Source organism: Danio rerio, chromosome 21 (genome assembly GCF_052040795.2).
Source record: "Danio rerio strain M-AB ecotype USA chromosome 21, GRCz13ab, whole genome shotgun sequence".
Classification (NCBI taxonomy): Eukaryota; Metazoa; Chordata; class Actinopteri; order Cypriniformes; family Danionidae; genus Danio; species Danio rerio.
The window spans coordinates 315,001-328,333 of record NC_141041.1 but is presented as its reverse complement, the minus strand read 5'-3'; the positions used below and the strand labels follow the sequence as shown (position 1 = coordinate 328,333).

Sequence of the window (13,333 nt, the reverse complement as noted above, 5' to 3'; positions counted from 1 at the left end):
CTGGATCCTGTAAAAAATGCATTTTCATGGTTAATTTAATTATCACACTCTATACTCCTGTTTGTAGTTCAAACTGCAGCTATACAGGGGATAGCAGAGTTTTCTACTTTTGGAGATCAAAGAAACAAATATCATGAATTTCAACATAGTTAATTCCATTTTCATACAGGACATGTGGTTTAACATGTGTATAGTATAAAAACAAATTTAAAAATGCCACCAGGATTCTTAACAATAGAGTCTTTTGCTATTGTTCTTGCAAGGATAATGCATTGAAGTTTATTTTTGCCTCTAGGTAACCAGGCTTTTAGTCCCATTGCTATTAAACAATTTGGGAAGATTTTAACTATGAGATCTTTTTGCGTCTCTGTTTCATTTAACATGTAAATTTACATCTTTGTTGAAGAAAGATGTTTTGTGAAATCACATAGCCTCCTAGAATGCTGAATCCATTGATAAGATCAGCTGTGGATAATTGTTATTCTGATGACTGATCAAAGACTTTTTTCAGAGGACTCACTGCAGGTGAGGTGTTAGCACCACAGGGGTTCTTGCTTTGAGATGCAAGACGGAAGACTTTTGGCCTCAGTTTATGGCCTAACCTTTTGTTGCCCTCATTTGTATTTGTTTGATGTGGACCGGATCTTGAGTGTTCTTTGTTATTGGTCCGCCTAAGATGAGAACAAAAGCAGAGAGAACCATTTTTAGAATTTTCATCAGTTTCAAATTCAATCATGTGGAATTAATGTTAATGCATCATCTTGCAATATTAATTCTGGAAGCCACATGATGTTGCTGGTCAGATGTGAATTGCTGTTGTTGATTTCAGCATATTGTGAGTGTGTAACACCTGTTTACACAGTCTGCTGTATTCTGAGCATTATCTCCCAGTTCCGCTGGGGACATTTTTCTGAATCAATCAATGATTTTTCATTAATTTCAGTTCACAATCTAATGGGCCGATACCCATAGTTCATTTTTTGCTCTCATTAACAGTCAGATCTGTTGGCAGAAATCATTTCACCCTTTTGGTGTTCTCTGCTTAACGGTTGTCATTTTATGGTGTGACTCACAGATTCTTAGATCTTTTGACCCATAAAACTTTGGTAGCTCTGAATGTTATCATATCCATCCCCCTTTCATTATGTTTTTTCTGGTGAGCTTAACTCTCTGATCAAATTTTAATTGTAGGTGGTGTTTTTCAGCGAGGATTTTATTGGTTTACAATCAGTTATGCTATAGTAGTTCTGTCAGTGTTTTCATTAAGCATAAAGAAAGCAAACCTCCTCAAAGTGAATGTTTCATCTCTAGTCTTTAGTGCCATGAATTGGCGATTATAATATAATGTACATTATTGTTTATTCCTAATGTAATTATATTATATTAAAATAGTAAGTATTAAAATTTAATTATATCTGGTCTCTGGAGAGTGTTTTTAGAATGGCAGTGCATTTTAGCTTAATGCTTTTATCTTGTGATCAGGGTTGTGTTTGCTTGTAGGTTGCATGGAGAACAAAAGGGTCAGCAAAGGCTTGTGGCCAAATGGAAGAATGTTATTGTTTTATGCAAATACAGCAAACACATTCTGAGCATCTTATTATCACTGAGGTGAGATTTCTCTGCTCTCTGTCAGGACATTTGAATATGAAAAGGTTTGAGCCATCAGGAGGTCTAAGGGCTGATTTAAAGTTAAAATCTTAGAATTTCTTTTATATTTAGTCTGTTTTGAGATTAAATTAAAGTATAGTGGATATTTTACACTGTAAACCCTAATGCTGTAACTAAATAATTGAATTGAGCTCTATTAACTTAAATCCTTAAAATTCGTTTATCTTAATTAACCTTAATGAGTATTCAGAACTTTTTCTTATTTTTGAGTTTGAAAAAATGTAATCTTTAAAAAATGTTATCAAAATGTATGAGCTGGGTGACTAAGTATTTAAAGTTTGGAAAAATTAAAATAATTAAGTTAATTGCAATTAAAAATGTATAAGTTGAGTAACTTGGGTATTTTAAGTTAGTTGAAGTGTCTTGCATGAGTATAACAAACTCAAAACTTAATGTTTTTGTTCACTTAAAATAGATAATTTCATAACTTAAAAAATTTGACATAACTGATTGCCTCAAATTTTTTTTTTTTTTTTTTTTTTTTGAGTTTTGTCAACTTATTCGGGATTACAGTGTAGTTGATCAGCATCATATTTGAATTTATCACCATTAAATTTAAATGGCAAATTTCTGATTTGTAAAGGCAGAGTTTTCATTAGAGCCTATTTGTCTTTTTTGCAATCAAATCATTCTGTTCTGCTCACCTTTATTTTTCACATGCAAATGCCTTTAAACAGACTGTTGTTATTAATCCAATTTAAAAGTTTACAATTGTTTTTAAATCTTAAACCATTTTTTCCTGTTTTCCTTTCTTTTTTATAAAACAGTAGATTTAAAACAATGGATAGTTTTTGATTTAAACTTTTAGGATCTAATTTATGACTCTCCACTGAGTCCCAGAATATAATTTGGATGATGTTATTCCAATTTTAAGCTTCAACTCTTGCTGCCTAGCAGACAAAGAGATTTCAGAGCAAGGGATGGCGTTTATCTATACTGCTGCTATCATGTCCCTGATAATCAAAGTGGTTTTGTCTAATTCTCAACCCCACCGGATAACGCATTCCGGTCTAACATTTTTGAGCATTTCCGACTCATTCTATCAATGTGTTTATAAAGGGTGCGTCCAGCTTTCCCTCAACATTTCTAATAGGCAAAGAAGAATTGACTTACCACAGCAGCTGAAGATAGAATAGAAGATCCAAACCTCTGAAGATAGAATAGAAGATCCAAACCTCTTGGTTGATATAAATCCATTTTGTGCTGGAAAGACGTAACTCGCCTGAGTTGGGAGATCACGGAGATGGGTCACCATTTTGTAGGGTCCAGCCAGTTGGTCCAATGACGGTATCCAATGGTGGATGAAGGTTCACTGCATGTTCGGTCTTTCCAGTGCACAATGTTGATTTATATTAAACTTAACTCATATCTGACTCCAATTTTAGTATGAGATGGTTTAGAATATTAATATGTTTATCCTCGTTTTATCTGACTCCAATTATAAAACATTGATAAGATTATTTTGTTTCCTTTCACATTATTTTAGATTATGATTGAATATTCTTTTGATTTGTTATTATACCTTATTCTCATTTACTCAGATTCCGATAGCATCTCGAGTCTTGCACCGGCCGGGTATACAATCTCTTACTACAAGCTTGTCAGTCTTGGTCATTAAGCAGAGGCGATTAACCACTCTCCTAAGAAGGCAGAACACTACTTACTCAATTTAGGAGATTTTTTATGTGGTCCCCATAGATCTGTTATCTACTAATTCAAGACAAAGTATTTTAATAATAATCGCACAGGATTATAAGTTTGTAGATGAAGGCCTAAATATCCACATTTAAAGTAGTTTCAACAATATTTTGTTGTTCTAAATAGAAAACCCATAGTTGGCCTTTTGCAGTCTACGTATACATGAAATAATGCCAATTTGCTAGTCGGATCTCTAACAACATTGTTTAGCGTGCCACGCTGCTCCGTCTAACATGTTTTAGTCCGTTACTAACCTGTACAGTGGCTTGTAGTGCTATGGACAACAACATTTATCAGTGATAATAACACGAGGTTTGAATAGTTCAAAACATAACAATTTATTAGTCAGGTAAATGTATTATGCCAATTCAATCAGTCAATTCATAAATGATCAATACAAAACATCAAATTATCAAAGATAAATCCAAGATGAAAAAGATGCATTCCTGACTTTGAAATATACATAACATGGGGCAGACCCCATGTTATGGGCTGATCTGGTTAGGCAGAATCGCCCTGAGTCCTTCTTAGGCCTTACCTTAAATAATCCAAGAATTCCCTCAAGGAAGGGGGTGTGAATGTATAACAAAAGGCATTCACACTTAGTGTCACACCCCTCACAGTGGATCAAAAGATGCCTGAAGTTATATATTTATTGTTCTGATTATGTCTATTTCTGAGAGAATGAGACCATTGTACCAATCGCACTGAGACATTTCAAATGATATCAAACATGATAGTTAAAGTCAGTTTGGTTAATTCTAGAACATTCAAACATTGAAATGACCATATGTGTGAGTTGGGGGGATGAAGTCTCTGTTTTCAGCTCATGTTTTGAATTGTCAAAGACATCAGAATATTTGCAATATTTCCATTCTTACAACTGCATTATTTATAAATAATTTAACAAACCAGACTCAATTTATTTGCTTATATTAATTATACTGTGCATTCTTTTCAAATAATTCAACAAATTATTAATTCAACAAACCAGACTCAATTAATCTGCTTAAATTAATTACACTGTGCATTCTTTTCTAATAATTCAACAAACTGGAGTCTATTATTCCACTTATACTATTAATACTGGATTATTCATTAATAATTCAACAAACCAGACTCAATTTATCTGCTTATATTAATTATACTGTGCATTCTTTTCAAATAATTCAACAAATTATTAATTCAACAAACCAGACTCAATTAATCTGCTTAAATTAATTACACTGTGCATTCTTTTCTAATAATTCAACAAACTGGAGTCTATTATTCCACTTATACTATTAATACTGGATTATTCATTAATAATTCAACAAACCAGACTCAATTTATCTGCTTATATTAATTATACTGTGCATTCTTTTTAAATATTTTAACAAACTGTAGTCAAATATTCCCCTTATACTATTTACATGTGGATTATTTTCTTAAAATGTAAGAAACCAGAGTCAATTATATGCATTATTCTGTGTTTTATTGTCTAATAATTCAACAAACTAGAGTCAATTGTCTGCTTATACTACTTATAGTCTGCATTATTTTCTAATTTACGACAACAAACCGGAGTCAATTATTCCAAATGTACTATTAATACTGTTATTTTCTAATAATTCAACAGACCAGTGTCAATTATGCAGCTCATACTCCTTAAACTGTGCATTATTGTCTAATAATTTAACACACAGGAGTCAATTATTCCACTTACAGTGTTTAAATTGTGTATTAGTTTCCAATAATTCACCAAACCAGACTCAATTCATTTGCTTTTATTATGACACTGTGCATTATTTTTTATTACTGTAACAAACTGGAGTCAATTATTCCACTTATACTATTAATAATGTATTATTTACTAATATTTTAAAAAACCGAAGTCAATTAACCTGCTTATGAAAAATAATGCACATGTAAATAGTTTAATTCAAGAAACCGGAGTCAATTATTCCACATATGGCAGTGAAGTGTGCAGTTTTCTGTGTATGATTGTTTAATAATTCAGGATACAGGAGTCAATTACTCCACTTACACTGCTTTGTGTGTTATTTTCTAATAATTCAACACACAGGAGTCAATTTATCTGCTTATATTAATTATTCTGTGTTATTATCTAGTATTTCAACACACAGGAGTCAATTATTCCACTTACAGTACCTAAAGTGTGTATTAGTTTCTAATAATTCAACAAACCTGACTCAATTCATCTGCTAATATTAAATACACTGTGCATTGATTTTCAATATTTCAAGAAACTGAACTCAATTATTCCACTTATACTATTAATGCTGTATTATTTTCAATAATCTCAATTAATCTGCTTATACTATTTACGTGCGCATTATTCTTTGCATTATTGTCTAATAATTAAACAGGCATGAGTCAATTAATCTGCTTACACTAATAGACTGTATTATTTATTAATAATTCAACAAACCGGAGTCAATTAATCTGCTTATACTAGTTACGTGCGCATTATTCTGTACATTATTGTCTAATAATTCAACAGGCATGAGTCAATTAATCTGCTTACACTAATAGACTGTATTATTTTCTAATAATTCAACAAACCGGAGTCAATCATTTTACTTTTACTATTAATACTGTATTATTTATTAATAATTCAACAAACCGGGGTCAATTAATCTGCTTAAACTAGTTACATGTGCATTATTCTGTGCATTATTGTCTAATAATTAAACAGAGTCAATTATTTTATTGAAAGTGCTTAGTGTGTATTATTTTCCATTAATTCAACAACCAGACTCAATTAATCTGCTTATATTATGATACTGTGATTTCTTCTGTAATAATTCAACAAACTGGAGTCTATTATTCTACTTATACTATTAATACTGTATTATTTACTAATCATTAAGCAAACTGGCGTCAATTCATCGGCTTATACTATCTACATGTGCAGTATTATCTTATTATTCAACAGACAGGAATCAATTATTCCACTTAAACTGCTCACTGTGTGTTATTTATTAATAATTCAACACACTAGAGTCAATTAATCTGCCTAACTACTTTAACTGTGTGTTATGTTCTAATATACAACAGATCTGAGTCAATTATTCCACCGATACTAACTTTACTGTGTTATAATCTAATAATTCAACAGACCAGAGTCAATTATTAGAGTTATAATAAGCTGAGAATGCTCTGTTCACACACACACACACACACACACACACACACACACACACACACAGCTCCGGCTCCACAGACAGGGTTTAGTCTAAGCCAGGATTAAGTCAGGCTCAACTACAGGAGATTTAAGAAACTTTGAGACAAAACAGCTCAGAAAATGAAAAGACTCAGCCAGAGGAAGCGCGTCTCTCATCATATATCAGTGTGACGGCCTGTGTTTGATCTGTTTACTTTCCTTTATAAATGTCAGTGTGTGTTTACAGTGTCCAGTGCACTGGCAAGTGTCAAAATACTTGAGTATTTGTTAAATTAGACCACAGGTGTCAAACTCAGTTCCTGGAGGGCCACAGCTCTGCACAGTTTAGCTCCAGCTCTAATTAAACACACCTGATCAAACTAATTGATCCTTCAGGCTTGTTTGAAACCTACAGGTAAGTGTGTTGGAGCAGGGTTGGAACTAAACTGTGCAGGGCTTCGGCCCTCCAGGAATTGAGTTCGACACCCCTGAATTAGATACTTTAAATCTCTAGGAAGATGATAGACAGACTATACATATCGTCTCATAATAAATCGATTAATTCAATACAAACAGAGCTGAAAGAGGGCGGGCGGGTATTAATAACAGCGTAATAACATTATAGTGAGATTATTAATATGAGTGTTATTGGCCGTGTGTGGGTCAGTGGCTCCCCCTGCTGGACAGAAATAAACTGCACTGACGACACAAACACCCCAAACATCCACAACCGCCAGCACAAGCAGCGTTATGACGCGTTATTACCGCGAGTGAACTATTGAACACACACGAACAGCTGCACTTCATCAATTATTGATCAATGATGATGATGATCGATCTGTGTGTGTGTGTGTGTGTGTGTGTGTGTGTGTGTGTGTGTTTAGACACTTGTTTTCACATCCCAGTGGGGACAATAAACCTGTATGCACACAGACTCGTGGGGACTTGTGTCACTGTGGGGGCCAATATGGGGGTATTCATGGATGAACATGCCCATATGAGGCAGAGTAAAGGAGTGTGCGGATGAAGACGTGCAGATGAGTTTAGAGGAGAGGAGAGAATATGCAGTCTGTAGAATACAAAGATCAGCACTGGTGTGTGTGTGTGTGTGTGTGTGTGTGTGTGTGTGTGTGTGTGTGTGTGTGGTCAGATCTGTCTTTGCTCCACACACTTCTCATCTTCACACTTCTGTAAATTCTCCTTTGTCCTGCTGGAGTTGTTTTTGGCGTGCGTCTCGTGCGCCCCCGGTTGCGTCATCACGCCGCGTGCGTGTCCCACGTGCAGATGTTTACGTCCTCCTCTCTGTGACGTCAGCTCTCAGTTGTCGTCGGATGAGAAACATTGGCGATGTTAAAGATGCGGATTAGCGGACAAAAGGCCCCGCGAGCGGCAGGTGACGCGACGCGCGCAGGTGAAACCGCGGAGGGACGCGCGCACTAATAACGCAACGGAAGTCGGTGTTGGTTTTGGGGGCCGCAGTCGAGCGTGATCATCCGCGTCCGTTAACGTTTTAGTCTGGCCTTTCTTCTTCTTCTTCTCCCGCGCGGACCGGATTCGGTGTGAACGCGCGCGGCGTTTGATGTCATTCGCGATGGAGGACGCGATCGAGTCCGGTTGGGTGTCGGTGAGACCGAACGTGTTCGAGGAGAAAGAGAAGCACAAGTTCGTGTTTATCGTCGCCTGGAACGAGATCGAAGGAAAGTTCGCGGTCACGTGTCACAACCGGACGGTGCAGAAGCGCAGCGCCGAGCGGGACTCCCTGCTGGAGGCGGCCGAGGGCGAGCTGGCGGCGGACACGGACAGACGCACCGCGCGGCCTGCGCACCGTAGCCCGGGCCGAGAGCGCAGCGGCGGGCAGAGCAGTCCGAGCGCAGCCGCCGAGCTGGAGCTGCAGGACGCGGCGGAGGACGCGGAGCTGAGCGCGCGGCAGGACTCCAGCTGGGCCGGCCTGTTCTCCTTCCAGGACCTGCGTGCCGCTCACCTGCAGCTGTGCGCCGTGAACGCGGACCTGGAGCCCTGCCTGCCCGCGCTGCCGGAGGAGCAGACCGGCGTGTGGTCGGTGCTGTTCGGCGTGCCAGAGATGAGCGCGCGCGACACGGACGCGCTGTGCTTCCAGCTGCAGGTGTACCTGGGCCACGCGCTCGACACCTGCGGCTGGAGGATCCTCTCTCAGGTGCTGTTCCCGGACAGCGAGGACGCGGAGGAATACTACGAGAGTCTGAGCGAGCTGCGGCAGAAGGGCTACGAGGACGCGCTGCAGAGAGCCAAGAGACGCCTGCAGCAGGTCTCACACACACACACACACACACACACACACACACACACACACACACAAACTTTTACAAACTCACACACACTAAACGGCAGAGTCAGACACACACTTTACAAACTCATACACTCACCCACACATAGTTTTGCAGAGTTTAAAAACTCACTTTTACTCTCTCTCTCACACACACACACACACACACACACACACACACACACACACACACACACACACACAAACATTTATTAACTAATTCATATACACTTTTTCTTTCTCTCTCACACACAAACACACTCCGGTAAACTCACTCAGCTCCTGCTGCAGCTCTTCATATGTGTGTGTGTGTGTGTGTGTGTGTGTGTGTGTGTGTGTGTGTGTGTGTGTGTGTGTGTGTGTGTGGTTGTGTGTTGCTCAGTAACAGTTCTTCTGCAGCTCGGATTAAACACACCTGATCATCAGCTCATCAGGAGCTGCAGCTGAGTCTGTGCACAGAACACTTGCACTGATGCACACACACACACACACACACACACACACACACACACACACACACGCACTTCTGTGCTCAACATTCAATTCACGCACTTCATACCAACACAAAATCACATACACATGCTGACTACACACACATTTATAAATATATACACACACACACACACACACACACATTTATAAATACACAGACACACTTGCACTATATTATACACTTGTTTTATATATATAAACACACACACACACACATAGACTCACACTTTATATACACACACCGCCTCATCATACACACACACTTACAACCACAGACAAACTCTCACACTTCATTCACACTCACACACCCTGACGCGTCGTATACACCCTTGTCACACACATTAATTACTGTGTGTGTGTGTGTGTGTGTGTGTGTGTGTGTGTGTGTGTGTGTGTGTGTTTGAAGTATGTTTATGTGAATTGAGTTTGTGTGTGTGTGTGTGTGTGTGTGTGTGTGTAAGAGTCCTGATTCTAGTGCTTCCCGCTTTATAATGCATTGAGCACATTTCTCTTTAAATATGGCTGGGCTGATAGACGATGTCATCATCACCAATGACCAATAGACCACATGATGCTGAGCTGGCATCACCGATCCTCCGCCCCGCCCCCGTTGTAAACCCGCTCACGAAAAATACACACACAGGCCCGTTTACACTAATACAGCTCAGTGTTGAAATGGTCTTTTAGAATGAAAATGATCCACATCCACACCGTGTTTTACCTAGCATTTCTGAACAGCCCTCCGTCTGCTGACAACGCACATCACATGACCACACACACACACACACACACACAAGTGGTGCTCACTGCAGAGCCACACACACACACTGTCATGCGCTCCTCTGAGCTCCAGAGAGCAGTGCTGGATCACGTCTCATTATCGTTGTTAAACTTGATATTCAGACATCCCAAGTCTCTCAGAAGTTCTGGGAGTCTCTAAGCATTTGTGCGACTCATAACGAGCAATAATCTCCCGAAATCACGCATCTCCCTCCCGGTCCTCAAATAAGTCGCGCACCCTTCACCCCTGGATCCCTCCTCGTCTCCTCAGAGCAGGGTCCCCGCGGGGTCTTAAAAAGTATAAAAAAGTCTTAAATAAAAAAATGTAATTTATGGCTTTAAAAAGTCTTACATTTGCTGTTCTGGGTCTTAAATATTTCTGCACTGGTCTTATTTTTGCGATGTCCATGTATCGCTACATCTAATGCTCATTTAAATTCTTGTTGTTGTTGTTGGTTTTTGGGGTGTTGTAGTTCTTTATTTCACTAGTCCAATTGTACTTTGCGGTATTACAACTACAAAAAGGTCAACTTGCAGTAGCCAATCAGCTTTCTGTCATTAAACTCAGTGCACGCGGTGAATGTGACGTCATCGCTGTGTTTGAGGAAGTTCGCTTTGAGTGTGCGTGATGATTTCAGCTGGCAGAGTATGCCGTTATTTCACTGACAAATGTCATAAGCGAAGTTTTATAAGTCGGGAGCGCTGTAATACAAGAGAGCGAATCTCTGCTCACGCGCCGGTTTCCTCTGTTCATGGACAAAACTGCTCGCGAGCCCTCAAAACACTGGCTGCTCACGTGCGAATGATCTCCTCTCGCTCCGTCTGACTCCTTTCGTGCTTTTCCAGAGATGCTTCAGCGTACTGTAGTGTTAAGAATAGTGAACTGATCAAATGAAATACAGTGCAGTTTTACTACAGTAAAGTGTGGTGAATTGTAGAATAATTTACCCTATATTGTAAAAAACTAAAGCACTGGGTAGTTTGTTTTTAATACACTTGTGTGTTGTGTTACCATAGCAACTGTAGTATAACCACAACAGAGTAACTGAAGCACTTTACTGTACGCTGTACAGCAGACACGTGTGCACTTTATTTCAGTGATAAAATGGGGCTGATAGTGGGATTTATTTGAAGAGTGAACAGTACAGTAGGCTATAATACCTAATCAAGTTTTGACCTATTTTCTATCACAGCTACATTTCTGCTCGCCAGAATGACCAATAATTATTGGCTACAAATTGCAACAGCCATGGGAAAGGAGGAAAGTTTTTGTAAATTTTTGTTTGGAAAAAAAGAGGCCCCCAAAAACATCTTCAGTGATCATGATTCTCTTTTTATTCGTCTGATTTTACTGTCTGTTGTTTTGGAGCGCCCCCTGTCATTGAGAAAAACATCTCAATGGTGAACAAGTCAGGTATAAAAGCCTTAATCCGTTTCGTGAGTTGTGCGATGCGGAGCCAGGTCTGCATTAAGATGTGTGTTTTTTCTGTAGTTCAGTGGTGCATTTAACCTGACTTTACTACTGTTCAATATAACTTTATTTTACCCCTAATTTTGTGCTTTTACATTTTCTCTCGCGTGTTTTTGATATTGCGATATAGGTCTTAAATTTAATACTTAATGGTCTTACAAAGGTCTTAAATTTGACATTATGATATCTGCAGAGACCCTGTCAGACACGTCGCGTGCGCACTCTATCAAACAAGCTTTTTGTCTGATGCCAAATTGGTCGACATCGTCCAACTCCTGCATATAACCCCTAAACACGTCTCTGAGAACCGTTTAGGTGTGAACATGTCATGGCCAGAAGCAGCGTTACGTAAATAATTCATCCATTCATTCATGTGAATTCAGCTTAGTCCCATATTTAGCAGGGGTCGCCACAGCGGAATGAACCGCCACAGAAAATAATACAACACAGATACAAACAATGCAATGACTCAATCATTCATCAGGTCTCAATCAAGAGCAAGTTTGGAGTGTATGTTTAATGCATTAGAATTAAAATGCACACCTATAAATCTAACACTCCTTCACTAAAGGAAAAGGGCCTATACACTGTTACTGCAATAAATATGTTACATGAAGTTATATTGTTAAACATTCATGTTAAAAATAAATAAAGTTTATTTATCTGATAATTCCAGCCAGCTTTTAGTAAGTGCAATATTGTCAAAACAGAACTTTCAGTTGTTCTACAAGTTCTAAACACATGCAGGAGCATTCAGATATACAGCTCATCTCCAGCTACTGACAGCAGATCCCTCAACAAGAGAGAGAGAGAGAGAGAGAGAGAGAGAGAGAGAGAGAGAGAGAGGAGAGAGAGAGAGAGAGAGAGAGATTTGCACTTGCCTTCTCTTCACTGCTCTATTTATTTAACCTATTAAATGTAATGCTCAGAGCATCACTGTGCCTCTCACGATCTGTTCTCCTTGTCATTCACTTGTGGTATTTTAACCTGTTGTTGGGGATCACGGAGCCGGTATAAATTTGCGGGAGACTTGCGGAGCTTCCGGGAGAGGTTATAAGATTGGACGAGGCCCCCCTAAATTAATGATTGGGGAAACACTGAGTGTGTATAGTTACTGACTGACATGTGAGACTGTCCACAACATGCATAATAATATGCAGGCATTGATTGATTGGCTGATCTAGGCTGTGGGCGGAGTCTAAACTCTTACAGTAGAGGTTACCCTGGTAGAGTGAGGCTGGACTAGCTGCTGTCAGTGACTAGCGCTCTGGTTAGATGAGTTACAGGTCACTGAACCACTAAACCACCATCTGTCACACACACACACACACACACACATGTTTGTTTTTGTGAAAAGTGGGGACATTACATAGGTTTCCATTCATTTTATGCAGCCCAAACCGTATATTGTATTGCCCTCACCCCACCCCACCCCTAAACCCTACCATCACAGGAGACTGTGTGCAGCTTTACTCCCTGATTAAACTCAACCTGTAGGATTCATAAGCATTTTGAGAAATGAGGACGTCACCAGTGTCCTCATATTTCACCTCCTTTTTGTAATACCTGTGTCATACCCATGTCATTATACAGATTTGTGTCCTGATATGTCACAAAAACACGTACAGACACACACTCTCACATGCAGAAGTGTGTTTGGGTGAATAATACACTCAGAGCAAAGCGAAACATCATATGTGTGTGTGTGTGTGTGTGTGTGTGTGTGTGCGTCTTTTGTAGATTAATACTGATGTGT

At 39.0% G+C, this 13,333-nt stretch overlaps 1 protein-coding gene across 10 annotated transcripts in view; it reads left to right on the top strand.

Moving 5' to 3' along the window:
- Positions 1-7,851: 7,851 nt before the first annotated feature.
- Positions 7,852-13,333, top strand: part of jmy (junction mediating and regulatory protein, p53 cofactor) — a 29,035-nt gene continuing 23,553 nt past the window's right edge. For 9 of the 10 annotated variants that reach the window (XM_087299472.1, XM_087299471.1, XM_087299473.1 and 6 more), the window contains exon 1: positions 7,852-8,816. In XM_087299472.1, coding sequence (XP_087155598.1) covers positions 8,112-8,816 — 705 coding nt within the window. In that variant the 5' untranslated portion in view covers positions 7,852-8,111. 10 annotated transcript variants of the gene reach the window in all.